Genomic DNA, 26,261 nt, shown 5'->3' with positions numbered 1-26,261 from the left:
GATGGAAAGAACAAGTGACTTGGGAACACGAATTCAAGAATAATACAGCTAGAAAAGGAGATGAAACTAAGAAAGCCAACAAGAGCTATTGGATTCCCACTAGAAGGGCAAATACTTGATTAACTTGTTCCAGAAGAAGAGTGGTAGAAAGGGGCACAGAGTTTAAAGAAATCAGAGCTTTTATATTTAAAGAAATAATAGGTGAGAACTTCCTAAATCAATGATAATAAACCTTCAAGGCAGCCAGGGGAAAAAAAGAAATAACCTATGAAGGCACAGTCTTAGGTTCTCAGTGGATTTCTCAGCAGAAACCCCAAAGGCCAAGAGAGGAAAACAACATATCCAAAGTAAGAAACAAAAACTGCCCACCAAGACTACTTTATCCGGCAAAGTTATCCTTCAGATATGAAGGGGGAAATAAAGGCTTTCCCAGACAAAAACTGAGGTAGTTCAGCATCACCTGACCTATAAGACACTGTATGAAATGCTGAAAGGATATCTTCAAGTAGAAACAAAAAGATGCTAACCAGCAACAAGACAACATGATAGTACACAACACAACACACTGGTAAATGTGAACAGTCAGATGATAAAAAAGCAAAAACCTAATCCACCTAATTATAGTATAACGTTTAAAGGAATATTTTTTAAAACTCCAGCTATGGAATTCCCTGAAAGTCCAGTGGTGGGGACTCTGCACTTCCACTGTAGGAGGTAAAGGTTCGTTCCCTACTGGAGGAACTAAGATCCCGCATGCTGTGCAGTGCTGCGAAAAAACCAAAAACACCAGCTACTATAAATAATGTTACTGAAATCAAGAGCATAAAAAAGGCAAATTGTGACATCAAAACATAAAAGGGTGGTGGAGCCTCTATAATGATAAGTTGCTAATAGCATACAGCAGATTGTTTTATCTTTGAGATGTTGACCACAAGCAAAAATCTAGAGTTGATCCACAAATACAACAAAACGAGATGAAGCACATCACCATGGGAAAAAGTTTATAGAGGAAGGCAGAAACGGGGGAAAAGAAACAACGGAAATAGAAAACCAAAAGAAAGCAATCAATAGGATGGCAGTCATAAGTCCTTACATATCAATAATCAACTAATGTGAATGCCCATAGAACAGAATAGAAAACCCCCTACATATACAATCAACTAATACTCAACAAAGGAGTCAAGAACACCCAATGGGGGGGAATGCACAGTCTCTTTATAAAGCAGTGCAAAAACTGAACACATGCAGAAAAATGGAATTGGATCTCTCTCACACCACTCACAAAATGAACTCAAAATGGATCAGGCTTAAACATAAGACCTGGTACTGTAAAAGTTCTAGAGCAAAACAAAACAAAGAAGCTCCTTAACAGTCTTGGCAATAATTTCTTGGCTATAACATCAAAAGCACAAACACCAAAAGCAAAAACCATCAAACTTAAAAGTTTCTGCCCAGCTAAGAATCAACAAATAACCTACAGAATGAGAGAAATTTTTTATAAACCATCTATCAAGAGTTAATATACAAAATATATAAAGAACTCATGTGTGCACTTTAGTCGTGTCTGACTCTGCGACCCTATGGACTGTAGCCCACCAGGCTCCTCTGTCCAAGGGATTCTCCAGGCAAGAACACTGGAGTGGGGTGCCATACCCTTCTCCAGGGCATCTTCCCAACCGCGGGATCAAACCCATGTCTCTTAGGTCTCCTGCATTGGCAGGTGGGTTCTTTACCACTAGCACTACCTGGGAGGCCCTAAAGAACTCATACAACTCAATAATTAAAAAACAAAGCACAAAAAAATACAATTTAAAAATGGGTTTAGGGCTTTCTGTGCTGGTAGCACTCTCGCAAACATGGTTAATGTTCCTAAAAGCCGCTGAACTAAGTATGGCAAGCACCAACCCCACAAAGTAACCCAGTACAAGAAAAGCAAGGATTCTCTGCATCCCCAAGGAAAGTAGCATTATGACAGGAAGCAGAGGGGCTCTGGTGGGCAGACTAAGCCGATTTTCCAGAAAAAGGCTAAAACTACAAAGATTGTACTGAGGCTTGAATACATTTAGGCGTTGAGCCCAACTGCAGATCTAAGAGAATGCTTGTTATTAAGAGATGCAAGTATTTTGGGCTGGGAGGAGATAAGAGAAAGGGCCAAGTGAACCAGTTTTGAGCTTCATGTTTTTTTTTTATTAAGACAATAAAAATTTGAGATTGTTTATGTGCTCACTTCGGCAGCACATATACTAAAAATTTGAGATTGTTTTAAAAAAATAAAAATGGGCAGAGGAACTAGAAAATATTTTTAAACATGGTATCCAAATGTCCAAGAGGTACATGAAAAGATGCTCAACATCACTAATCATGAGGGAAATGCATATCAATGGCTATCAAAAAAAAAAAAAAAAAAAAACCCCAAACGATAACAAGTATTATCCTGTTGGATAACAAGGATGTGGATAACAGGAAACCCTTGTACAATGGTGGTGGGAATACAAACTGGTACAGCCACTAGGGAACAGTATGCACATTCCTCAAAAAATTAAAAACAAATTACCACACAATTCAGCAATTCCACTTCTGAGTATATATATCCAAAGGAAATGGAAACAGGATATTGAAGAGATACATGCATTCCCATTTTTACTGCAGTATTATTCACAATAGTCAAGATATAGAAATAACCTAAAGTGCCCTTCCATGAATAAATGAAGAAAATGTGGTACATATATACCAGGGAATATTGCTGTATGGTATAACTTATATGTGGAATTTCAAAAAGCCACACATTAAAACAGAGAATAAAACAGTGGTTACTAAGGACTAGGAGGTGAAAGTTAGGGTATACCAACTTGCAGTGAGCTGTAAATAAGCCCTAGAGATACAAAGCACAGTGTAGTGAACAATACTATGCTATAATCATCAAACTTGCTAAGAAAACGAGATCTTAATTATTCCAATCACCAAAAAAGAAATCATAACTGTGATTTAATAGAGGTGCTAGGTATGGACAAACTGACAGTCACATTACAATATCTAAATGCATCAAATCAACATGATATACACCTCAGATTTACACAATGTTATGTCAGATATATTTCAATTAAAAAAGATACTTTTTATATCTTTAACATATTAAGAGTAAAAAGACAAGCTAGACACTGGGAAAAGATACCTGCAGTACATGAAACTGTTAGGGTTATGAGGATGTGGGGACCCTCCCACAAACAATAAAGAGACAGCTCCACAAAATAAAGATCTCATCAGTTTCTTCTCTAAAGATGAATTCTGAACAGCTACTAAACACAGGCAAATGTGTTCAACATATTTAGTAATGGTGATGCAAATTAAAACTGAGATACAGATACACTCCTAACAGACTGGCATGAATTTAATTCTGAAAATCAAGTAATAACAAGATGTGGAGCAAAGCAAGCACTTACATTGCTGGTGAGAGAGTAAAATCACTTTGGGAAATTTTTGGCAATATCTGTTAAAGATATTCCTACAAATTACTCAGTAACTCTAGCCCTAGGTATATGTCTTAGAGAAATAAATGTGTACCAGCAATGTATAGCAAAGTTCACAGCATCATTGTTTAACATTCCAAAACTTAAAATCTTAACCATCAACAGAAAAATAGCAAACTGTAATATATTCATAAATGGAATACTAACACTACCTTGCAGTGAAAATTAGTGAACTAGATCAACAAGACTGAATCTCAAAAACACAGTGAAAGAAGAATACCATGGAATACATACAGCATGACTAACTCTTCAGAAAGCTCAAAAAAAGTAAAAGTTTTTTTTTAGGACTATACCTGTGAAAGTAGAAACAATTTTCAAGGAAAAGCAACGTAATATGATCACAGAGGGGGCAGTTCTGAGGTGTTGCTAATTCTTATTGTGGGCAGTGGTTACTCATATTTCCTTTATAATTTTCAAACCACATATGTTATATCCATTTCTATAAATTTCATTTACAGAAATACTTTCTAAAACTTCCAGGCAGATTAAAGACCCAGCTGTGAAAACAAAAGTTCACAGAAGAAAATAGTGTATTTGTGACTTGACGTTTGAGAAGGATTTCTTAGTCACAAAAAGCAAAAACCATTAAAAAAAAAAAATAGATTAAATTCAATATTAAAAGGAAAAACACATGTATAAAGAAACACAAACCAAAAAGCTAAATATAGATGGGCAGAAGATACTGGCAGTGCTTATAATTAACTTTAATAAGCAAAACCTTACAAGCACACACAGAGTTTTAAACGGGCAAAAGAGATGAACAGGCAGTTCTCAAGAGGAAACTCAAATGTCCACTACTAAATATCAAAAGATGTTCACATTACCTCATTGGTAATCAGGGAAATGCGTATTTAAATGACAGTGACTCTTCATTTCACACCCATCTCACTGGCCAAATTAAAGTCTAAGCAGATCAAGTGTTAGCAAGCACAAAGAGCATGTTCTGTTGACAATAAAAAAACTGCAAAGGGAAGTGAAAGTCGCTCAGTTGTGTCCAACTCTCTGCGACCCTAAGGACTGTACAGTCCATGGATTTCTCCAGGCCAGAATACTGGAGTGGGTAGCCATTCCCTTCTCCAGGGGATCTTCACAACCCAGGGATCGAACTCAAACATCTCCTCAACTGAGACAAACCTGATGTGACCCAATATCCTACCCCTGACATTTGTCTAAGAGAAACTCACATGACCAAGACTTGTCCTATTCATTCTGTGACAGACATGGAAAATATGAATGCCCATCAACAAGACAGCTTAACTGTGGCAAATATACATGGAACATGTATAGCTGGAGTTTGTATTTATTACTGAGCGTAGGTTTTAAAACACTGAGAGAGAAAGCAAACGGCAGAGGGATGGAGTATGAAACAATACTACGTTGATTTATGGACACAATGTACTAAAAGAATGAAAAATAAGAAAGGGAATGTGGTCTGGGTGCAAATTAACTGGAAGTAGATACACAGGGGCTTCAATTATATTTAGAATATCTTATTTCTATTAAGTTGGTGTAAATTCTCCACTATTTAAATTTCTAAAATATTTTATAAAAAGATCATGCAACTATCTTACCTTGTGTTGGCAAATAATTTTTTTTGTACTTTTCTACCTGGGTTCCTGAAGAAATCTGACTCTTTTGAAATCGAATTGATGAATTCTATAGTATGAGAAAATGTTGAATATAAAATTAGTTTAGTCTACACATTAGTACAAGGAATGAAAGTAACAGAACTCAGCTTGCAAAGGGAATATTTTAAGTGTGTTCAATTTATGCTGTTTCCATGTATACTGAGTGAACAAGCAGAGTGAACCAGCTGCTCCTAGAAATGGACTACATGCATACTCACACGCCTCCTCTGGAAATACATTCACTCCTCAAGTGAGGCACAGCAATGTGAAACAACAGTTTTTGTGACGTTACCAGAGCGGTCAGAGGAGAGGGCTGGAACTCATGGTCAGACACCAGGAGACTGCACCCACTGTCCTCCCACCCCCAGGGGTTAGAGGTCAATGGAGATGTCCTCCTTGCTCCCATCTCCTCCTCCAGCCAGATCTCCTTCTCTCCTGCCCAGTCAGTCTCATCCACGTACCCTGCTTGTCAGGAGATGATGCCATAGCTGCCACCTCTAGACCACTCTCTCCCACCTCAGCTAGTACTCCAGTGGACAAAGGAGAACTAGTCATTATCAATATCTGCAATTATTAAGAGCTGCAAAAGTATCAATTTCAGAGCAACTTACAAAATAATAATCATTCAAAAAGCCAGTGCCATTTAATAAGTGCCAAAGTATTTAGGGGTGAGATGCCACAATTTCTGCCATTACCTTCAAATGGTTCAGCAAAACACTTTACATGGAAATGTGGCTAAATGTGAATAATGATTGGATCTAGGTGTGTTCAGGTATTCATCATACTATTCTTTCAAATTTGTTTGGCTCAACTTTCATAATAACATGGTAGGGAGGTGGGGAATCTCACCCTCTGACTCCACGTCCTGTCCTCCCAGCTCACCCCGCTGACATCCTCCCTCCTCCAGGGCTTACAGCCTGCAGGGTCCCACGATCCACTGATCGTGTTTCCTGCATCTCCCCAAACCTCTGCCCTTCTTGAGCAGACTGAAATCATGGCTCACTGCAGTCACTCTTACTATATATACTGTCAACTTCCACGCCCCTCTCACTCTGGTATTCACTGGGCTGACATACCTCTGCTAACTGTCTAACATTTACACTCGAAAAGCTGAATAAGCAAAAATAACAATTCCTACTTGAAACATACCATCTCTAACCTCTGTGGAGTCAGACCACATTTCCCCCTCGCTTTGCGCTCTTTCGTCCCTCCCTCCCCTCAAAGCTCCCAGAGCCTCCTCCATCCCCCCTCTCAGCAGAGAGCCAGGCTTCCCACTCCTCTGAGAAAAGGTAAAGGGCTGGGGGAACTTCCCACCAAGGGCTCCTCCACGTCCAGCTCTGTGTTCACCCGAGCAGCCCAATCACCAGGCACTGACGTCCACGCCAGTGCCTCCACCCCTCAAACCCCAGCTCCTCTCCACGTGCACACCGCTTCAACGACCCTCGACCCTCGGGTTGTATCCTGCTTCAAGGTTTTCCTCTCCGCCTACTCAGTCCTACTAATACATAAACACTTGTTAACTTTCCCATTTTAAAACAAAACAAAAAAAACTCCCCCTGCAGCTACTACCTCATTTCCTTGTATTTACTACAAGACTTCTGCACAAAGCTTTACACTCTGTCTGAAGCTTCTCACTCTCTCACCCAGTCAGGCTCTCCTCTGGCAAATTCCTGGATCCACTTTCAGCCCTCACCTTACTCAGCAGCAGCCTCTGAGGCTCAGGCCTCTCTGCCTACTGTACTTGGCCCTCAGGACACCACACTAACCTCCCCACTTCAGCTCTGGTTCTTTCTCCTCACCATCCATACCTTCAGCCCTAATGGTCTGGTCTCTCTCACACATTCTGAGGGCCCCAAACTTCTAGCCCAGACCTGACCTTCTAGATACAACCCAACTCCACCCCATGTCCACCTGATGTCCAGCAGGCAATTCAAACTCACCTGACCTAACCTGAGCTCCTAACATCCACACCCCCAGAAATGTGTACTCTCTTTTGAGGGGACAAGTGATAAATGGACAAAAAGAAAAAAAAACAACACTCGACTTGGAAGCCCACTTTCCTGCTGTCATACCCCATACCTAGTTTATCACTAAATCCCACCCACATCTCCACCCCCCGCAACCGCTCCACAGCCTCAGCCACCAGTCTCTGTTTAAGGCCACAATCCCCCAGTGCTCCTGAACCCACCTCAGTCCACTCTCACATCTACAGCAGGGGGGCCACCCCTCCCATGCATCCTTCCGAGAGTTAAGAGATCTCACTCAGAAGAAAAGGCAGCACTCTGGGAAGTGATTAAGGCCTAAGGAAGGCTGCACCAGCCACTCCAAGCCCATCTCCAATGTCACACCCTGCTCTGTTCCCCAGGATGGACTCTGCTCCAGCCACACAAGCCACAGGGCTCCTCTGGCTCGGGACTCCCAAACCGTCTTATCCTGGCTCAGCGCACCCTCTCCTGGCTGTTGTTCAAACCTCGCTTTCTCAGGAGGGCTTTCCCCAGATGCTGGACAGAAAACTGCAACACCCTCTCCCAACAGGTATCCCGCCTCCTTGCTTTTTCTCCTTAGTCCTCATCACAACCTCACACACCATGTCCAACACTCATCTTTCTCCCACCACTGGAATACAAGTTCCAAGAGGACAAGAAGTCTGTTTTGTTCACTGCTTGATCTCCAGTGCCTCAGTGTCCGCACATCACAGCTGTGAATATAGATGAGTAAAAAAAACCAACAATTGATTCAAAAGGATCATATGCACACACAAAAAAGGATCTCTGCAGAAAATTTACTTACCCTGTTTTAACTGAGTTTACCTGCCTATTGTGTTATAATTCCTCTACAAGAATTATCAAAATGAAGGACTTCCCTGATGGTCCAGTGGTTAAGAATCCATGTGCCAATGCAAGGGAAAACAGGTTTGACCTCTGGTCTGGGAAGACTTCACACGCCACAGAGCAACTGAGCCCACTGAGCCACAACCACTGAGCCCTCAGGCTGCAGCTGCTGGGCCTGCACGCCCTGAGCCCATGCGCCACAAGAGAAGCCGCTGCAATCAGCCCACACAACTAGAGGAGCCCCCACTCGCTGCAACTGGAGAAAGCCCGTGCACAGCAACAGAGACCCAGCACAGCCATAAATAAATAAACAAAAAGTTTTTTAAAAAAAGATTAAAAGTGGGACTTCCTTCATGGTACAGTGGTTTTAAAGAATCATAAAAATGAGTTTGAAATCTTTACAATGCAAAAAGAAGAATTTAACTGTGGTGAAATACACAAAGAACTACCATCTCAACCTTCTCAAGGCAGTTCAGTGTTTAAGTACACTCACACTGCTGTGCAGTTGCACCACCATCTCCAGAGCTCTTACCTCACAAAACTGAGTCTGTACCCAGGAAACAGCAGCTCCTCCTCCTCCCCTCCTCCAGCCCTGGCACCCACCCTCTATATCTTTCTATGAATCCAACTCCCCAAATATTCAGCATCTCCCCAGGGTGACAGAGGCTTCCCTGGAGGCTCAGAGGGAAAGAATCTGCCTGTAACACAGGAGACGCAGTTCGACCCCTGGGTCAGGAAGATCCCCTGAAGGAGGAAATGGCCACCCACTCCAGTATTCTCGCCCGGAGAATCCCACGGACAGAGGAGCCTGGTGGGCTACAGTCCACGGGGTCGCACAGAGTCAGACACGACTGAGAGACTAAATGACAACAGAGACAAGGTGACAAACCTACCAAGAACCCATCTTTCTTTGAGGAGGTCACACACTGACCCATCCTGGCGCTGCTCTCTGTGGCTTCTGCTTTCTTCCACGCATCTAGTCGGAACCTTTCCATCACTTTTATTTCCTCCCGGAGGTCTGTGTTCTCTCTGACCAACATTTCTATCTGGCTTCTAAGACGGCCATGTGTACTAGACCACTTTGCTTCCTTTCTTTTCAGATCTTCCTGTAAATCAGATACCTGCCGCTTCAAAGCCTTACCAAAAAAAAGAAAACACAAAACACCATTACTAGAATTAAAACAATGCAACAGAAGAGACAACACATCAACAAACCAGGATCACTAGCCCAGCACAAAGAACAGAAAAGGGAAGACTCAGCGAATCACATTTCAGAAACATCGGGTTCCTCAGGAAAATGAACGACGTTCAAGCTGGAGTCTCACCTCATACCATCAACAAAATTCCAGGAGATGGTGGGGGGACGGGGCGGGGGAGAGTGTCAGACACCACATAGGAGCCATGTGGTAACTGAGATCTAATCTAAGATATTAACTGAAATAGAAAGAGACAAGTGGGGTTATCTGGTGAAGAAAACAGTAACAGGAATCCATGACTAACTGAAGGAAGAGCGGTGACAAAGGGAATAAATGAAATCAGAACTCCCAGCCCTGAAACTGGGTCTATCTGAAATTCCTGAGACTGAAACTGGGTCTGAGAAAATGACTTGTTTCAGATGCACTGAATGACTAAGTGAAGAAACTCCTGGAGATGTCTGAGGAAGCTACCTGCAACTGTACAAACAGAAATCAGCCACCTGCACCCACATAGGCACAAATTATGGGGAGTGACTGAGAGCAGAGGGAAGCCAAATCAAGAAAGCATCGCCACCACCCACAAGCTCACTCCCGACTGAGGTGTGAATGAGGAGGCCCACCACCTCGTGAACACATATGGGCCTGGACACCCACCCGCCCTCTTACAGCCTCACAGCAGTCAACAGAGCAGCAAAGGCAACAGGGGGAGAACAGGGCTCAGGGGCCCTTCCCAGGTGTGACTTCAGAGACAGACAGAGGCTGGACCCAGGTGAGGTCAAGGCCCTTCCCAGGGTTCGATGTCAGAGAGACAGACTCAGGGCCCAGTTGAGGTCAAGGCTCATATCCCAGTTCTGCGCCATGAAAACACATGAAGCAAGGTCATTACCTCCCTGAACTTCCTATTTATAAAATGGTGGGGTGCAACCAACAAGTGAGCAATTTCTAACTGGTAACCACTGTTATCATGTGGGAAAATAAACTATTCTACTAAAATGGTAACTCATTAATCTAAATAATTTAAGAATCCAAAGCCAAATAAACCAAAAATAGACAAACACTATCGGAGAAGGCACTGGTGACCTACTCCAGTACTCTTGTGTGGAAAATCCCATGGACAGAGGAGCCTGGCAGGCTGCAGTCTATGGGGTCGCTAAGAGTCGGACATGACTGAGCGACTTCACTTTCACTTTTCACTTTCATGCACTGGAGAAGGAAATGGCAACCCACTCATGTTCTTGCCTGCAGAGTCCCAGGAATGGCAGAGCCTGGTGGGCTGCCATCTATGGGGTCACACAGAGTCGGACACAACTGACGCAACTTAGCAGCAGCAGACAAATACTATATAGTATCACTTACACACAGAATTTTAGGGGGGGGAAAGCTGACTTCCAAGAGCAGAATGCTGGTTTCCGGGAACTGGAGGGAGGCGAAATGGAGCAAGGGAGGTCAAAGGACATGAACTTTGAGCTGTAAGAAGAGTGTAAGTTCTGAGGGGCTTTGGTACAGCTCAGTGACTGGTTAACAAGGTTGCACTGTGCACCAGACAGTTGCTCAGAGCAGATCTTCGGCTTTCTCCACACCCACTCACTCAGAGATAACTTGACCTTGGTAATTATTCTACAATGTATATGTGCATCAAATCATCACACAGTATACTTTTAAACACAGAGCTATGAGTGAAGTGAGTGAAAGTCGCTCAGTCGTGTCCGACTCTTTGTGACCCTGTAGACTATACAGTCCATGGAATTCTCCAGGCCAGAATACTGGAGGGGGTAGCCTTTCCCTCCTCCAGGGGATCTTCCCAACCCAGGGATCGAACCCAGGTCTCCCTCATTGCAGGCGGATTCTTTACCAGCTGAGCTATCGGGGAAGCATAGCTATATATTTCAATTATTCCTCAGTAAAGTTAAAAGGAATTCAAAATCAATGTTTTGAATTTATCCATGTCATTATCATAGTCTTTTCTGGGGAAGTCTTTAGTAAAAAAAGAACTGACATATTTTATTCTTCACAAGTCAAGAGTACAGGACTTCTCTGGAGGTCCAGTGGTTAAGATGGAGGGGGCGAGGGTTCGATCCCTGGTTGGGGAACTAAGATCCCCATGGCATAGCCAAAGAGTAAAAAATTTAATAAAAATTTAAATGAAAAGCCGTGACTACAGAAGGTATTTCTGGTATCTCCAATTATCTGCTGAGTCAATGGATGATTAATACATTGATACCCAATTTCTCTTTGACACAAGTAATTGTAAAATTCTTACAAGACTGCCGTCTTTAATAAGTTATGAATATGATAAAAATAACTGACATACTTGTATTTCTTCACGTTCCTTTTTATCTGGAAAAGTTCTTGCAACTGTAGAATACTTTTCAAAAACTTTGCGTTCCTTTTGTAACTTCCTCATTTCTTCCTTTTTAAACTCCTCTATTCGAGCCAATTCTTTTGCTTTCTGTTGTTCAAAGTCAGCAATTTCTTTCCTAAAATGACCAAACCACATTATCATCTAAGGAGACCACCTCAATATCATAATCCACACGTGGTACAAAATGAAGCCCCAGTGACAGCCTGGAATGGAGAAGCTGCTGGTTTCGGTGACTCCACCTTCAATCAACAGTAGTGAAATAACAATCAATTCAGTAAAGCCCCTCTCATCAAGCATTTTCTGGGAACCTACTATGACTCAGGCACTATGCTAAGAACTGGAGAAACCACAGTGAAAAAAATAAAATCCTTAGTCTTACAAAGCTTCTTACATTCTAGTGGGAGCAACAGAGGACAATAAAGATAAACAAGTAAAATATATGGAACACTAGAAATGTTAAGAATAAAGCAAAGAATGAGGTTAGAAAATATGGAGGTCAGGGGACTGGAATTACAGATGGAATCATCTTGCTGAGATAGTACGTGAAGTGAAATCTGAGGGACCGGAAGAGATCAGTCATGAAGATATCTGGACAGAGTATTCCAGGAAAAGGAAACTCCATGTGCAAAAGCCCCAGGGTACGAACATGACTCAGTGTTCAAAGACCAGCCAGGAGGCCAGTGTGGCTAAAGAGACAGAACAGTAGGAGAGAATGTCAAAAACATGGTGGGGCTGGGGGAACCAATAAACGTCATGGTCTCTGGGACCACAGTGAGGACTCTGCTGTTGAGCACAGCAGCACATTGGTCTGGGGCTGTCATAACCCAGGGTCTTTCTGGATGCTGTGCTGAGAGCACACGGCGCGACAACAGCAGGACTGTGGAATAAGGGGTCCCGGCTCACATGCTCCCACACAAACGACAATCTGACCAGCATCTACAGACAAAAGTGGGAACTCGAGGCTTTTGTGGGAACTCAAGGACCCTGGGAGGTAACTAAGAAACCCTGATGAAGCCTGAGATCAAGGACAGCACTTTGAGAATGCAGGTCCACGCAGACCTACCAAATGGCGAACTGACTGCACTACACACAGCCCCACTGCCAAAGGAGGCAGGAGGAGCCATGCCCACCCATGCCCCCGGAAGCAGACCCACAGACCATGGTCCTGCCTACAGATCCTGACACAACCCGGTGACCCAGCTCTAACCCTGCTCTGGGTACGGAGGCAGTCCTGCCGGACCGGAGGCCCAGTAGAAAGATGCTGAGGAACCTGGCAGGAGCCACACCTGTGCTGACCTCTGGAAACACACCTCCCGTTACAGACCCAGCAGTGGTCCAGGAGGCAGCCCATTGACATAGCTTCAGTCCTGCCTGACTGCAGTCCAAGAAGCAGTTCTGTCCACTGGGGATCTGGCAGGAACCACAGCTGACTGCAACACTGGTGACAGGCCTATCAAATGGTGAATCCCTTCACTGTGGATCCAGCACAGTGAACCAGCTACAATCCCACCATGATCCTGGAGGTACCCATCAGTCCAGGAGTCCAGCAGGACAAGGTCTTTACCTGCCAGAAACAGCCTCTAGAGACAGGAGCAGGTATTTGTTCCTTCAAATACAAGGACATCCACACAAGTTTACACAGATCGGTAAGAATCAGGTAAACATGAGACCACCAAAGGAAACTGTTAAGAAAGCTTCAGTAACCAGCCCAAAGAAATGGAGATCTACAAACCACCTGACAAAGAACACAAATTAATTGTTTTATGAAGCTCAGCAAGCTACAAGGGACACAGATAAACGACTCAATGAAATCAGGGAAAAAACATGTGAAACAAAACAAGAACAAACAAATTATTTAAAAAAGAAAGAAAGAAATTCTAGAGCTGAAGAATAAAAGAAATGAAGCGACAAATGCAACAGAGAACTTCAACAGCACTCAAGCAGAAGAAAAACATCTGTGACTGCACAGGCTGGTGACTTGAAGATACCCAGTCAGAGGGAAAAAAAGGGAAAAGAATGAAAAGGAGTGAAGAAAGCCTACAGGACTTATGTGATGTGACTAAATGAATGACACACGCATTAGGGGAAACAAACCCCTAGTCAGACTAAGAAAAAAAGAGAAATACAGGCCTTAACAGATACCTCAGAAATAAAAAGGGCCACACATGAACAATTAGATTCCAAAACACTGGATAACTCAGAAGAAATTGACAAATTCCTAGAAACATACAACCTACCAAAACTGACCCAACAGGAAGAGAAAGCCTGAACAGACCAATAACAAATAAGAGGACTGAATCAGTCATCAAAAACTTCCCACAAAAGGAAAGCCCAGGACAGGTGGCTTCACAGGTGAGTCCCACCAAACACTCAAAGAAGGATTAGTCCCAATCTCCAAACTCATTCTGTGAAGCTAGTTTACACTCTCATACCAAAGGCAGACAAAAACACAAGGAAAGAAAACTATAAGCTAATGTCCCTGATGAATAAGGGTGTAAAACTCAAAAAAAAAAACAACTATCAAACCAAATTCAACAGCACAGTAAAGGCATTAACACACCATGACTGATCCCCAGGATGCAGAGCTGGCTCGTGCAGATGAACACAATATAACTGGCGTAGCCCCTGTGGAACAGCATGGTGGCTCCTCAGCACTATTCTCAATAACCCAGAGGCAGAAACAACCCCATGTTCAGCTGCAACCCAAGCAAGGCCAAGGATCACTAGAAACCAAGAGAAGACAGAAGAGAAAGCACAGCCCTGCTGATGCCCGACTTCAGGCTTTCAGTCTCCAGAAATGTGAGAAAATAAATTTGTGTTGTTTTACGCCACCCAATTTGTGTGCATTATGTCACAGCAGCCCTAGAACGTAATACACTGGCCAAGGTGGCGCTTGGATTCACAGTTCCAAACTGCTTGTCAAACTTCAGTTTATGACCTCATCACTAAGAGAATTCCCCTTTTGACACATCTTTGACCACAATAGGTCATTTTATCTAAATTTATTAAATTCTTTTGTGGTATGTATTTCATTTCCTTCTCTTGCTAGATTAACAGGAATTGTTTCAAATAGTTTAGATATAATCTTAAAGATATAACTGGATCACTGTACATTTCCCCCAACTTACCTGAGTTTTTCCAAGGCACTTTCTCGTTCAATGCGAAGTTTAGCTAAAGATGCGTTCTCAGCTTTAAATTTTTCTATTTCTGTTTCCAATTCAATAATTTTCTCTCTCAAAAGTTGAGATCGAGCATTGCCACCTAGAAGATAAACCACAAATACTGAACTTCACAAAAAGCTTTTAGCAGCACAACACCAGCTAGCTATTACACTAAGAGCCGAAGATATTCTCAATACCTGTATTATTAAAAAGCATTAGGAACAATACTTCTAAAAAAAATTTACAACGGCCTAACTTTGCAGATGGGGCAATCTAAACTTGAAGAATCAAATCATTCTACCTCAAAAAAACAATCTGATGACAAATTAACATCATATATTTTAAAAGTCATTCAAATAAATTTTTGAACAAATATACATAAACAGCTTAAGAACATGAATAAGCATTCACAAGAATGCACTAATCAACACCAAAATCAAAGTTTACCCCCCACCAATAAAAGAAATATAAGACCTTTTCCACATCAAATTTGCTACTTAACAGAATAGCCTATACTTTCGTCCTTCAACCACCCATTTGGAAAATAACCTTGATTTATATCACAAAACTGGAATACATGTATCTCCTCTCTGATCCACTTCTAAAAATCTAGTTAAAGAATGAACTTATAAAATCATACAAGTCATTCTACACAAAAATGTGCATTGCAGTGTTATTTCTAATAGTGAAAAACTGAAATGTTCAACATGAAACTACTAAATAAAATTATGCTACATTAATATTCTCTGCAACCATTTTTTTCTTTAAAGTGCACAAACAGTTTTAATGATATGGCCACAGCACTGCATACATCTGGTCAAAAAGGATAAGGCCAATTATATGTCTCTACCATATTAAAAATACATAGGAAAAACGAATGTAAAGAAATACATCAGTTACCTTAGGACTGACTTCCCTGGTGGCTCAGACAGTAAAGCGTCTGTCTACAATGTGGTAGACCCAGGTTCAGTCCCTGGGTTGGGAAGATCCCCTGGAGAAGGAAATAGCAATCCACTCCAGGACTATTACCTGGAAAATCCCATGGACAGAGGAGCCTGGTAGGCTACAGTCCATGGGGTCACAAAGAGTCAGACACGACTGAGCGACTTCACTATACTATACTATACCTTAGGATAGTCTAGTTATAAACACTTTTGCTTCCATACTTTAAGCTTCCAGCCTTCCTGCAAAAAATACAATTTTTAAAAATAGCTTATATTTTAAAGCACCCATGCTTTGCTAGACATTCGAGTTTATAATATACATAAAAGAACGGAAAACTGGTTTTCAATATAAGTTTAGAAAGTCCATCCCATCAACTAAATACTTCACAGCCATGAAATGGAATAAGACAGATGTGTATCACCACAAGCTTCAAAATGTATTACAAGCAAGGAGCAGAGCAGTATATACAAAGAGTGTTTACATTTGTGTAGAAAGGCAAATTATATACACATTCACACATACACTTTCATATGCATGGAATATTGGTAGAATACACAAATGAAATGGGAAAGCTGGTGTCTCTAGGAGCCCAGGTCTGGGGCTGGGGAAGAGAGGAAACTTGGATTTTAGTCTATTTCTTCTTCATATTTAGCAAGTTAATGCATGAGACCATTAAAAAAACTGATTTAAAATGATGTGCACAAGTGGAGGTAACACAGTAACACCAACCACAAGTTGGGTATTCCTTGGTTGTTGGTGGTGGTTTAGTCACTAAATCGTGTCCTACTCTTATGACCCCATGGACTGTAGCCTGCCAGGCTCCTCTGTCCATGGGATTTTCCAGGCAAGCATATTGGAGTGGATTGCCATTTCCTTCTCCAGGGGACCCAGGATTCGAACCCCGGTCTCCTGCATTGCAGGCAGATTCTTTACCAACTAAGCTATGAGGGAAGCCCAACAGCCCCCTGGGTTATTAAAGAAACTTAAACGTTATCTCACCTTACAGTAATTAATTTTAAAGCCTTGGCAATAAGACACAGGTTAAAATCTGAAAAAATCTGCAATCACAATTCTTCCAAATCGCTTATACTAGTGTGTGCACACACACACGTGTGTGTGACTATTACATTATTCAGGCTCATGAAAGAAATCAATCCTTAACAAACACCTACTAGGTATCTACTGAGCATCTAGAAAGATTAAGATTTTAAGAAACATTCTGACAACATACTGATAAAATAAATTTAAACTTACAACATTTCATTACAATACTCTGACATACCAGGTGGGTGGTCTTGACTTGTGTTTAACTTGGGATCCCTTCCTGAGCATGAGTGTGACTTTGAGTGTGACTTTGACTTCGATTTCAGAGAAGGAAAGAATTCCATCATCAGATCTGAGGTAGGAGGAGGGCTTGGGCCCCTGCTGGATTTGCCCAAGTCTTCTCCCTTCTTGACTGGCATGACCTTCCTTTTTATCGTTTTGTCCAGTACACACATTTCACTCTTGCTAGGGCAGGTTGTCTGGGGAGTCCCATAAATGGCTTCATTCCCAAGAACACCATCATGTTTAAAGGCATTATCTTCAAGGTCAGTCCAAGTTCTTTCATCATCAAAGTCAATTTTATTCACACTTATAGATGAGTGTCTTCCGGAGGAATCAGAAACTTTATTTTTCAAGCTTTCTATAATGAGAGAATCATCACTGCTATAATCCTTATCAGACAAATCTAAATCAACATCTCTCCTTTTCTCTTCATCTTGAGTCGTGGTGTCCCGAAAAGGTCCCTTACCATCACAGACTTGCGGACTATCTTCTCTGCTGCTGGAACTCCTTTCCTTACCCTCAGATGATGGCTTTATAGTGACGTCAAGCTGTTCCTCCAAATCGGTGCTATTATCACTGTCTGTAACACCTTCACCATCGCCTGCACTCCACCTGGTCTGCCTTTCAGAAGGATTCATTTGGTACACTCTCTTCCTGACTTCACAGGACGGTGCCCACAATCCTCCACGTGAGAACACTGAATCAAGCTGTCTGGGAGCAACCTCGCACTCAGCCTTGCTTCTACACTGGGCACTGTCTGGATCCTCGTTTTGGTTATGCTGACTAACAGAACCTGGTGTTGCTGTCTTCTCTTCCCGCACACTTTTGACAGGGGTAGAAGATAGCCGGCGACCTCTGCAGTTCTGCTGGTCCCTCTCTAAGATCTTCAGTACAAATGAGGAGTTACTAGAGAATGATATTTCATCAGCAGCTTTTTCTAAAAACAAAAACTCATCTAATTCAAAATTTTCCTTTTCCTTTTCTCGTTCCCAATTCTCTAACTTTTTCTGAAGAGAATCATCAAGAGAAGATTCTGACCCTTTCAAAGTTTCACTTGCTGGGTTCTGAGAAGCCATACAGCTGATGAGTCCTGTGGAAATGGGAAGTCTGTCTTTACTGCGTGCCTTATTCCAGATTGTGCAACCAACATCGCAAGGTTTTGTACACTCAGGTACATTTTCTTTATTATTAGATTCCACTTTTTTTCCTAAACTGATCTGCTCTCTAAATTGCCCATCACATTTCTTCTCTGCTGGCATTTTCAATCCTGATGGAGAGAGACTTTTCCTACTATTACTCTTAAGCACTTTTGGCTTCTGACTGAGTGTGAGAGAACGACACTTGGTTCTGACTTTACTGTTCTTTTTAACAGGAAGGTTCTCTGTACAGATTTCTTTATTTATAAGAGCAGTTTTCCGCTGGAATTGTTGTTTATCTGATTTAAACACAGGTTGGTCCTCTGAAATGCTCTGAGTGGTGACTAGGTTACTTTCTCTCCCCTTCTGAAACTTAGATTTAGCATTAGTAAATCTGGCTAAACCTTCTCCTCGTTTTAAGAATGGTTGTTTTGGTTTTGCTTTGATAAGCAAAGATCCTTCTGCTTCCTAAAATAAAAGAATATTTGAATTAATTCTGGATAGCCAAGTAATCTCAAAGCTATTTTTTAAGCAAATTATAAACAAATCTCTAAAGCCTTAGATAACTGGATCAAAATAGTAGAAATGCTAACCTTTAGCTGTTTTTGTTGCAGTTCTAGTTCTTCCAACCGAATCTGTTCCTCTAAGTAGTCTTCAAAAGTTTGTTTCCTTTCTCTAATAGCAGCTTTAATAGGCCTAATCATAAAAATAAAGTTATGTAACATGCAAACCATGATGTGGTGAATACTTTACACTTAGTGTGGCTGATAGACACCTCTAACTAAGAACTAACCTTTTCCAACATCACAAATTCCATTTGAGCATCTATTAAAATCTACAATTCCATTCCATCTCCCAAATACAGAAATACATGTCTCTATATGTGATTTGAAAAAGCTCCTCTGAAGTCTACCTACTGACCTCAGATTAACTTTTAAAGTAGCATATTCATTATATAACTAAGATATCTTTCCAAGAATAGTTCATTAAATAAATATTCTTTAAGATCCTTAATAATATTAACAAGTCATTCAGCATTCCAAACATATACTAAAATATTTAAGAAAATAATAACCTCACTATTGATATTTTCTTTGATATAAAAATAAACTTAAAATTCTATAACCACACTCAATTATTATTTATAAGTGATAGCATATGTGAAACTCCAATATATGATCTTTCTCTTCTCCAAAACAGGATTTACCTATTTGAGAGAATATTAGTTTTATCCAGGTATTTCCCTTAGATGAAAAAACTGCTGCTGCTGCTAAGTCGCTTCAGTCGTGTCTGACTCTTAGCAACCCCATGGACTGCAGCCCACTAGGCTCCTCCATCCATGAGATTTTCCAGGCAAGAGTACTGGAGTGGGGTGCCATTGCCTTTCCTGGAAAAAACTGCTAGATTCTCCCAATACAATGTCAAGGCTACTTTAACTGATTATCTTCCCAACCTCTTACTGTTGCTAACAATATGGAATAAGCTGGATCTTCAATCCTATACTTAAAAGCACGTCCAAGCAAAAACAAGAAAACTATGGATCTTTCAAACAAAGAAAGTACCAATAATAATGACTCATTAAATTCCTTTCAACGCAAATGATACCTTTCTTCAATATTAACCACTTCTGAGGAATCACCAATTTTTTTTAAGTTCGTATCGTTCCCTTCCTGAATCTGTTCCGCCATTTTCTCCAAACATGGTAAAATACCTTCTCCTAGAACAAAAATTAGGAGCAATTTAGTTCAGTAAAAAAAGCAGATTAAAGACTTAAAATGTGAGAATTTTACAAGTTACCATGCTTAAAAAAAAAATTTAGGTAAACAATGTATACCAAAGATTTTAAAACACTCAAGGACTTCTTTAATATGATAAAGAAAACTAAAAAACCCTAATTAAAACACAACATCCTTCAAAAAGTTAATGTTAAGGGGGAGAAATTTTCTAAATTATAAAAGACTCAAAAGCTACAGAAAGTGCCATGAGCACTTTTCACATTGAGTGGGAAAAGAACATAATTTATTACACAATACTCACTCTATAATTACAAAATATGGAAAGAAAAAAAAGGCCAGGGAGTGAGCACAGAAACAGGACTTTACACTAGAAATGCCTTGAGCGCTTGGTGAGGTTGGAACAAGCAGACACTAAGAGCCAGCACTCTGGCAGAAGTGTGCCGGGTGCTGGGAACACAGCAATACAGTAAGGGTGTTGGGGTTGGAGGGATTTCTCTTACAAGTAGTAAGTCCCATCACTAATCTATTGTTCACCTGTCACATCTTCTATCCTATTCCCCACCACCAACACACACTTTTTAAATAGATTTCAAACTTTTCCTAAGCTCTCGAGAAAAATGATCCACGCAGAAATTGCTTCCTCCCTTTCTGAAGACCGGATGCTACCACGACAACGTCTGAAGTCAGCAAGAGTCATCCTGCAACTTGTTCCTGGAAAGTGACAAATTCTGTGTCCAAACCAGGCTCAGTGGCTGTACAGAAGTTAGGATCTCTCATTTAAAGACGTAGCATGGACTTCCCTGGAGGTCCAGTGGCTAAGACTCTGCACTCACAATGCAGGAGGTCCGGGTTCAAACCTGATTATGGAATTAGATCCCACATGCTACAACTAAGTGTTTGCATGCTGCAACTAAGACCCAGTGCAGCCAAATAAATAAATAGACAAATATTTAGGAGGACAAAAAAAGACACGAATAGGAGAAAAATATGCAGGACTTTCTTGGTCTTAGAACAACTAGGTGACACTATCCATTAACTATAGAAGAGAAAAAGATAAGTAACTCACCTTTAGAATAGTTATCGTTTTCTTCCTTCAAATCATTTTTTTTCACAAGTGCTTCCTGACACTGTGCCTCATAAAACACACTGGGAGAAGCACCACTTCTTGAAGTTAAAACAAAATCCTGATGAGTAGTTCTACAGAAGTCGTTTTGTTCACTGGATAAAATGTTAGAAGGGTGTTTTTCTTCTTGGCTTTGATTTTGGTAGATATATGATGGCAAGAAGGGCATGGTTTTCTCTACAGTGGTTGAATTTCCCGGAGGTCTGTACTTTTTCTGGCTCTGGTCATCAGGCAGTGGAGTTAAACCTTACAATTAAGAAAATCAACAAAACTGATGATTTTCTATAACATTTTCTGTTCTACCTTTTAATGGCACCTATGTTTTCTCCAAAGTGAGAAAAGTACTTTTTTCCCTCATTATTAGGAAACTGTTTAACAAAGTCATGAAATTTTAAGAGTCTAAAGTGACTTTTGCACGCTTTTGATTGAAAGTGCATTTACACCACAACTCACGTGCAGTGTTCAAACGCCAGAGCTGCAGCCTGCCTAACTGTGGAAGGCATTATTCATCCTCCATCCGTGAGCACTGCCTGGAGCTGTCAACTCTAAGCCCTGTGACAAACAGTTAAATGCAGAGCACCGGTGCACAGTTACAAATAATCTGAACTGTTCCTTCACTATCAATAACTGCTCTGCATTACAACACTTGAAAACATTTTTTCTTTATGTTCCCATTAAGATACTGGTGACCTCCAGTGGTGGAATGATGGGTGATTTTGTTTTGTACTTTTCTGTAGTCCCTAAATTTCCTGTAATACTTTCTGCTTGTTCTGTTTCTTAAGTCTCTGCTTTTGAAATCACCCAATAGACAGAAGATTCCCTTTCTGTGTATCTCGAAGACAGAATTCTGTGTATCTCGAAGATAGAATTCTTAGAGAATAAATGGCAATACTAGCTATCCTGCCTGCTGTACCAGCCCCTTGAAATTTACTACTCCTGTTTTCCCAGATTATGTCTTATACCCTCTGCTTCTCCACTAGCCCACAAATAAAACTGGAAGTCAGGTAGGTCCTCACTGAGTATCAGATTCAACCTGCCGTCTTTAGTAACAATATTCTCCCATCTAAAATATTTTTCACTAATGGTCATCCCACTTCAGCCTAAAGACATCTCTGACAGAAGAACAAAATCCCAAAGTAGCAGTCCTCAAAGTGTGGTCTGTACACTCCCAGTCTCCAAGACTGTCAGAGCATCCACCAACGTCCAAGCCATCTTCAGAACTACTGAGACAGTATCTGCCTTTTCACTGTGCTGACGTGTACCCTGATCACATGCACTATCAGCGAACTTCCTGGGGACCTCACTCAAAAGCAGAACAGCAGTACCCAGTACCCAGAACACAGTGCTCACCACCACACTCTCAGCTCAAAAACTAACAACAGCTTTACTGAAGAATGTTCCAGACAAAGCAAGCAGGAAAAATATTAATTTTTTAGTTAAATTTTAACTCTTCAGTTCATGTCTTCTGAATATTTTATAGGACAAGATGAGAAGTATGCACAAATCACTTCTGCTGTAAACTAAGCCATGGGCTGTGAAATTTTTTCAGCCATAAGCTCAACTAATTGATCTTTCAGGGATTATCTCTATTTGAAAGAATGACGAACTATGATGATTTAAACCACAGTACTTGGCAGAACATTTTCTCAAAAATGAGACAACTGAGCCAGATATTTCAAGGAAACTGACGGTATTTGTTGCCAATGATAAAGTATGAACTTTCAAGTAAAAATCAGAATGTTGGAAAATATGTCCATCACCATGAGCTTGAAAGCTTTATATTTCAAGACTTTTATGATGAGATCTGTGGTAGCATTAATACATATAAATTTTTATACTTTATAATGAAATATAGCAATATTTTTAGAACCTACCTCACTCAGAGAACTATTATTTTCCAAATAACCAATGCATGATTTTACCAAACCATGGATGATGAAAAGTCCATTCAAAATGTCAAGATACTTTAATGTATTTTAATGTAACAGAGCACAGAAAGTTCATTAATATGATTGATTCCATACTGTGAATAACAGCTAAGAAATGACTACTTGTTAAGTTTGGTGGAATATCAAAGAAATAACCACATTATTTGAAAAAGCTTTCTCCTTTTTCCAATCACATGTCCTTGTGAGGCTGGATTTTTTTTTTCACATACATCAACCAAAACAACATAAATGAAGAGATGGAACGTGAAAGTAGATATGAGAATCAACTGAGTTCTATAAGCCAAAAGTTAAGAGATCTTCAAAAACAATGAACAATGCCATTCCTCTCAATTATTTTTTAGAAAAATTTTTTTGTTTAGAAGTGTTATTTATAGCACATAATTATTTTAAAGAAATTAGCTTTTAAATTTCTTAGTTTTAATCTCTAACACAATAAATATCAATAGCTATAGCCCATATAATAATACAAACTCTTTGGAGTCCTCAATAATTTAAGAGTATTATGAGGTTCTGAAACCAAAAAATGTTGAGAACTGTCCTAAAACAACTGTTACATAACTCAATGGAGGTACTTCTCACATTAGTAACTTTAAAATCTGCTTCCCTATTGCTCTACCATATGCTATTTCTACCCAGGAAACTATCACAGGCTATTATGTAAGTGATTGTGATTATTTTTTTTCTGTCCTCCATAAAGGAACCCTGAACCACTCAGTTATTTCCACATATACACCATATTCTCTATATTGTCTAAGATAAACATCCAAATTTCCTGAGCCATTCATTTGCTGCCTTCCTTGTCACCAGTGCTACCACCATGCCCAAGGTACCACCCAGCCACATCTGCATGCACACCGACCAAGATCTTTCTTCTTTGTATTCTCTACGTCCAGGACAGCCTCTTAACAGAACAGGTGCTCCACTCAATCAGCAAAGTGTGTCTCTTAAAAGGCAGCACCAAGTAGCAAGCACACTGCCCCTGACCACTGTTTTTCAAACCACAGGACACAATCCATTTTGAAATGTCCTTGCTACCTGCCAGGCATGTGAATAAGAACTGATTCATGAAATTTCTCTGAAATTATGAGTCATGATTTTAAATGTTTTTGTTACTATGCAATCTGGTCAAAGAACTTTCAAAACTACTGCTCCAGATCAACTTCCAACTGCTTGCTCGTCCCCATTAGTACATCATAGTTTCTATTAACTGATCTAGCATTCAACAGAAAAGCTGTCCTGTACTACCCCAGAAAGTACTTCTGGTATGGCTCGTTAGTGGAGCAGAATGGCTTCTACACATACACACTTTTATGAATGTGCTCAGTTTTTCATTCATCAGGCAGGGGTTGTACCTCAGTAGCCCAGGTCAAATTCAGCTCTGCATCTTTTATTCTGTTACTACTACTACTAAGTCACTTCAGCTGTGTCCGACTCTGTGTGACCCCATAGACGGCAGCCCACCAGGCTCCCCCGTCCCTGGGATTCTCCAGGCAAGAACACTGGAGTGGGTTGCCATTTCCTTCTCCAGTGCATGAAAGTGAAAAGTGAAAGTGAAGTCACTCAGTCATGTCCAACCCTCAGCGACCCCATGGACTACAGCCTACCAGGCTCCTCCGTCCATGGGATTTTCCAGGCAAGAGTACTGGAGTGGGGTGCCATTGCCTTCTCCCTTTATTCTGTTGGGTCTTTAAAAAAATTTTTTTTATAAATAAATGTCAATGCCTTTAAGTAGGGCACATATGTTCCAGAATGGCACAGATCCCTCATCTGTATTATATTACACCACTACCATTCCATAGTTGTCTGTCTGGCTTGAAATTGGAGTTGGCAACATGACAGAGAAACGGTAGGAATAATCTGTCAACTAAAAACAGGAAATGGGTATAACTGCCTACCACTGTACTGACCAAAGGCCTCACAGTAAATAATACCTGGGCGTGTCTGCTGCCCAGACACCAAGGCGAGTAGCTCCTCCTGCTCACCCATGAGCCTCTGCAACTGCTCGAGCTGTCGCCTCTTCAGCTGCTCCTGCTTCTTCTGTTGCTCTTCTTTCAGCTTTTTAGACATAAAATTGATTAAAATTACTATTTCTTTAAGGACCTGTGCTCCTTAACATTAATCTTAATCCCTCCCAGCTCCTTCCTCATATCTTCTCTAAAAAAGAGTTCCAAAGAGGGATCCCAAAGTAACTTAATCTGCCACCAAAATTCTAAACTCTCAACTAAGAAAGAGAAAAAAAAAAATCACATGAATCCTTTGATTCTTAAAGTAGGATCGGTATCAGTCCATTTATAATCAACTAATATTTGATCAGTCATTTCTAAATTAGTTTTTACAAAATGAGGTAGGAAGATATTGTTAAGTGCTATACTTGTATCTTACATATCAATCATGTCTTAATGTTTCACCTCAAACAAAGTATGATATTATGAGTAAAAGATAAACAAAGACCTGGAACAGATGACTTTTCATTGTAAACAGAAACCTGCAATAACTGTGCAATCATACACATACATATCAGATCAAACCCCATTTTACCTGTTCAAGCTTTTTAACAAGTGGGTCTTTGTAAGGCACTTCTTTGAATTCACTCAAAAGATCTGCGATAAACCCATTTTTGCTATCTTCCCATTGTCCAGGAACATCGTGACGTGCCACTAGCTGTGGCCCCTCTTTAGTTAAAGGAAAGAGACTCTGTGGTTCAGATTTATCTGACTGTAACTTGTACGGGCTGTTAGGCTCCAATTTCTGTTCTTCATGAAGTGAATCTTCTTCCCTTATAAAGCTTAAACTATTTGAAAATTTTGTAGCTTTAATAGGAAAGCTGGTAGAAAAGTTCACATTTGCTGGCTTCTCTTCCTCTGCTTCTAAAATAGGAAATCCACGATTTAATATGACCCCAGCCCGAGAAGGATTCGCCATCCACTGGGTTAAGAAGTTCTGCCCACTGTTTAACTCTGAAGAGGTTGGCATCAGAAACATTTTGGTCCAATGGCAGTACTGTATTTAAATAATGTAAAAGACGGAACAGTTATTAATTTCCAACACCTGCAGAAAGAAGACAGAAAACAAGCTATTCTACCCAAATCTCAACCTAGCACAAAAATCTACTGAGTATTTCTTATATAAAAGACTTCAGCAAAGCAATCAAGGAATTAGTTACATATTTTTTTTAATGTCCTTAAAAAATCCACACTGAGGGGATCAAAAATCAAAGTTCCCTCTGATTCAATCAGTTATGGATCAATTTACACAAATGATGATCAATCAAAAGACCTAAAACTAAGGGAGCAGGATTCCCTGGTGGCGCAGTGGCAAAGAATGTGCCTTTGCATGAGAGT

The 26,261-nt window shown here is 40.6% G+C and overlaps 1 protein-coding gene and 1 pseudogene across 3 annotated transcripts in view; one reads left to right on the top strand and one right to left on the bottom strand.

Annotated features, from left to right (window-relative positions):
* Positions 1 to 26,261, bottom strand: part of CENPJ (centromere protein J) — a 34,016-nt gene extending 7,755 nt beyond the window's left edge. The window contains exons 1-10 of one of the 3 annotated variants that reach the window (XM_040266843.1): positions 25,459 to 26,255; positions 24,852 to 24,975; positions 20,915 to 21,217; positions 19,718 to 19,829; positions 18,706 to 18,808; positions 16,933 to 18,580; positions 14,673 to 14,805; positions 11,494 to 11,659; positions 8,880 to 9,122; positions 5,099 to 5,183 (exon numbers count right to left, since the gene is read on the bottom strand). In XM_040266843.1, coding sequence (XP_040122777.1) covers positions 5,099 to 5,183; positions 8,880 to 9,122; positions 11,494 to 11,659; positions 14,673 to 14,805; positions 16,933 to 18,580; positions 18,706 to 18,808; positions 19,718 to 19,829; positions 20,915 to 21,217; positions 24,852 to 24,975; positions 25,459 to 25,902 — 3,361 coding nt within the window. In that variant the 5' untranslated portion in view covers positions 25,903 to 26,255. Of the gene's footprint in view, positions 1 to 5,098; positions 5,184 to 8,879; positions 9,123 to 11,493; positions 11,660 to 14,672; positions 14,806 to 16,932; positions 18,581 to 18,705; positions 18,809 to 19,717; positions 19,830 to 20,914; positions 21,218 to 23,779; positions 23,923 to 24,851; positions 24,976 to 25,458 lie in introns of those variants that run through there. The other 2 variants (XM_040266845.1, XM_040266844.1) reach the window with 2 other exon arrangements.
* On the top strand, positions 1,857 to 2,210 carry LOC120882984 (annotated as a pseudogene).

Source organism: Oryx dammah, unplaced genomic scaffold (genome assembly GCF_014754425.2).
Source record: "Oryx dammah isolate SB20612 unplaced genomic scaffold, SCBI_Odam_1.1 HiC_scaffold_24, whole genome shotgun sequence".
In the NCBI taxonomy this organism is placed as follows: domain Eukaryota; kingdom Metazoa; phylum Chordata; class Mammalia; order Artiodactyla; family Bovidae; genus Oryx; species Oryx dammah.
The sequence above is the reverse complement of the archived record's forward strand: the minus strand, read 5'-3'. Positions and strand labels throughout refer to the sequence as shown.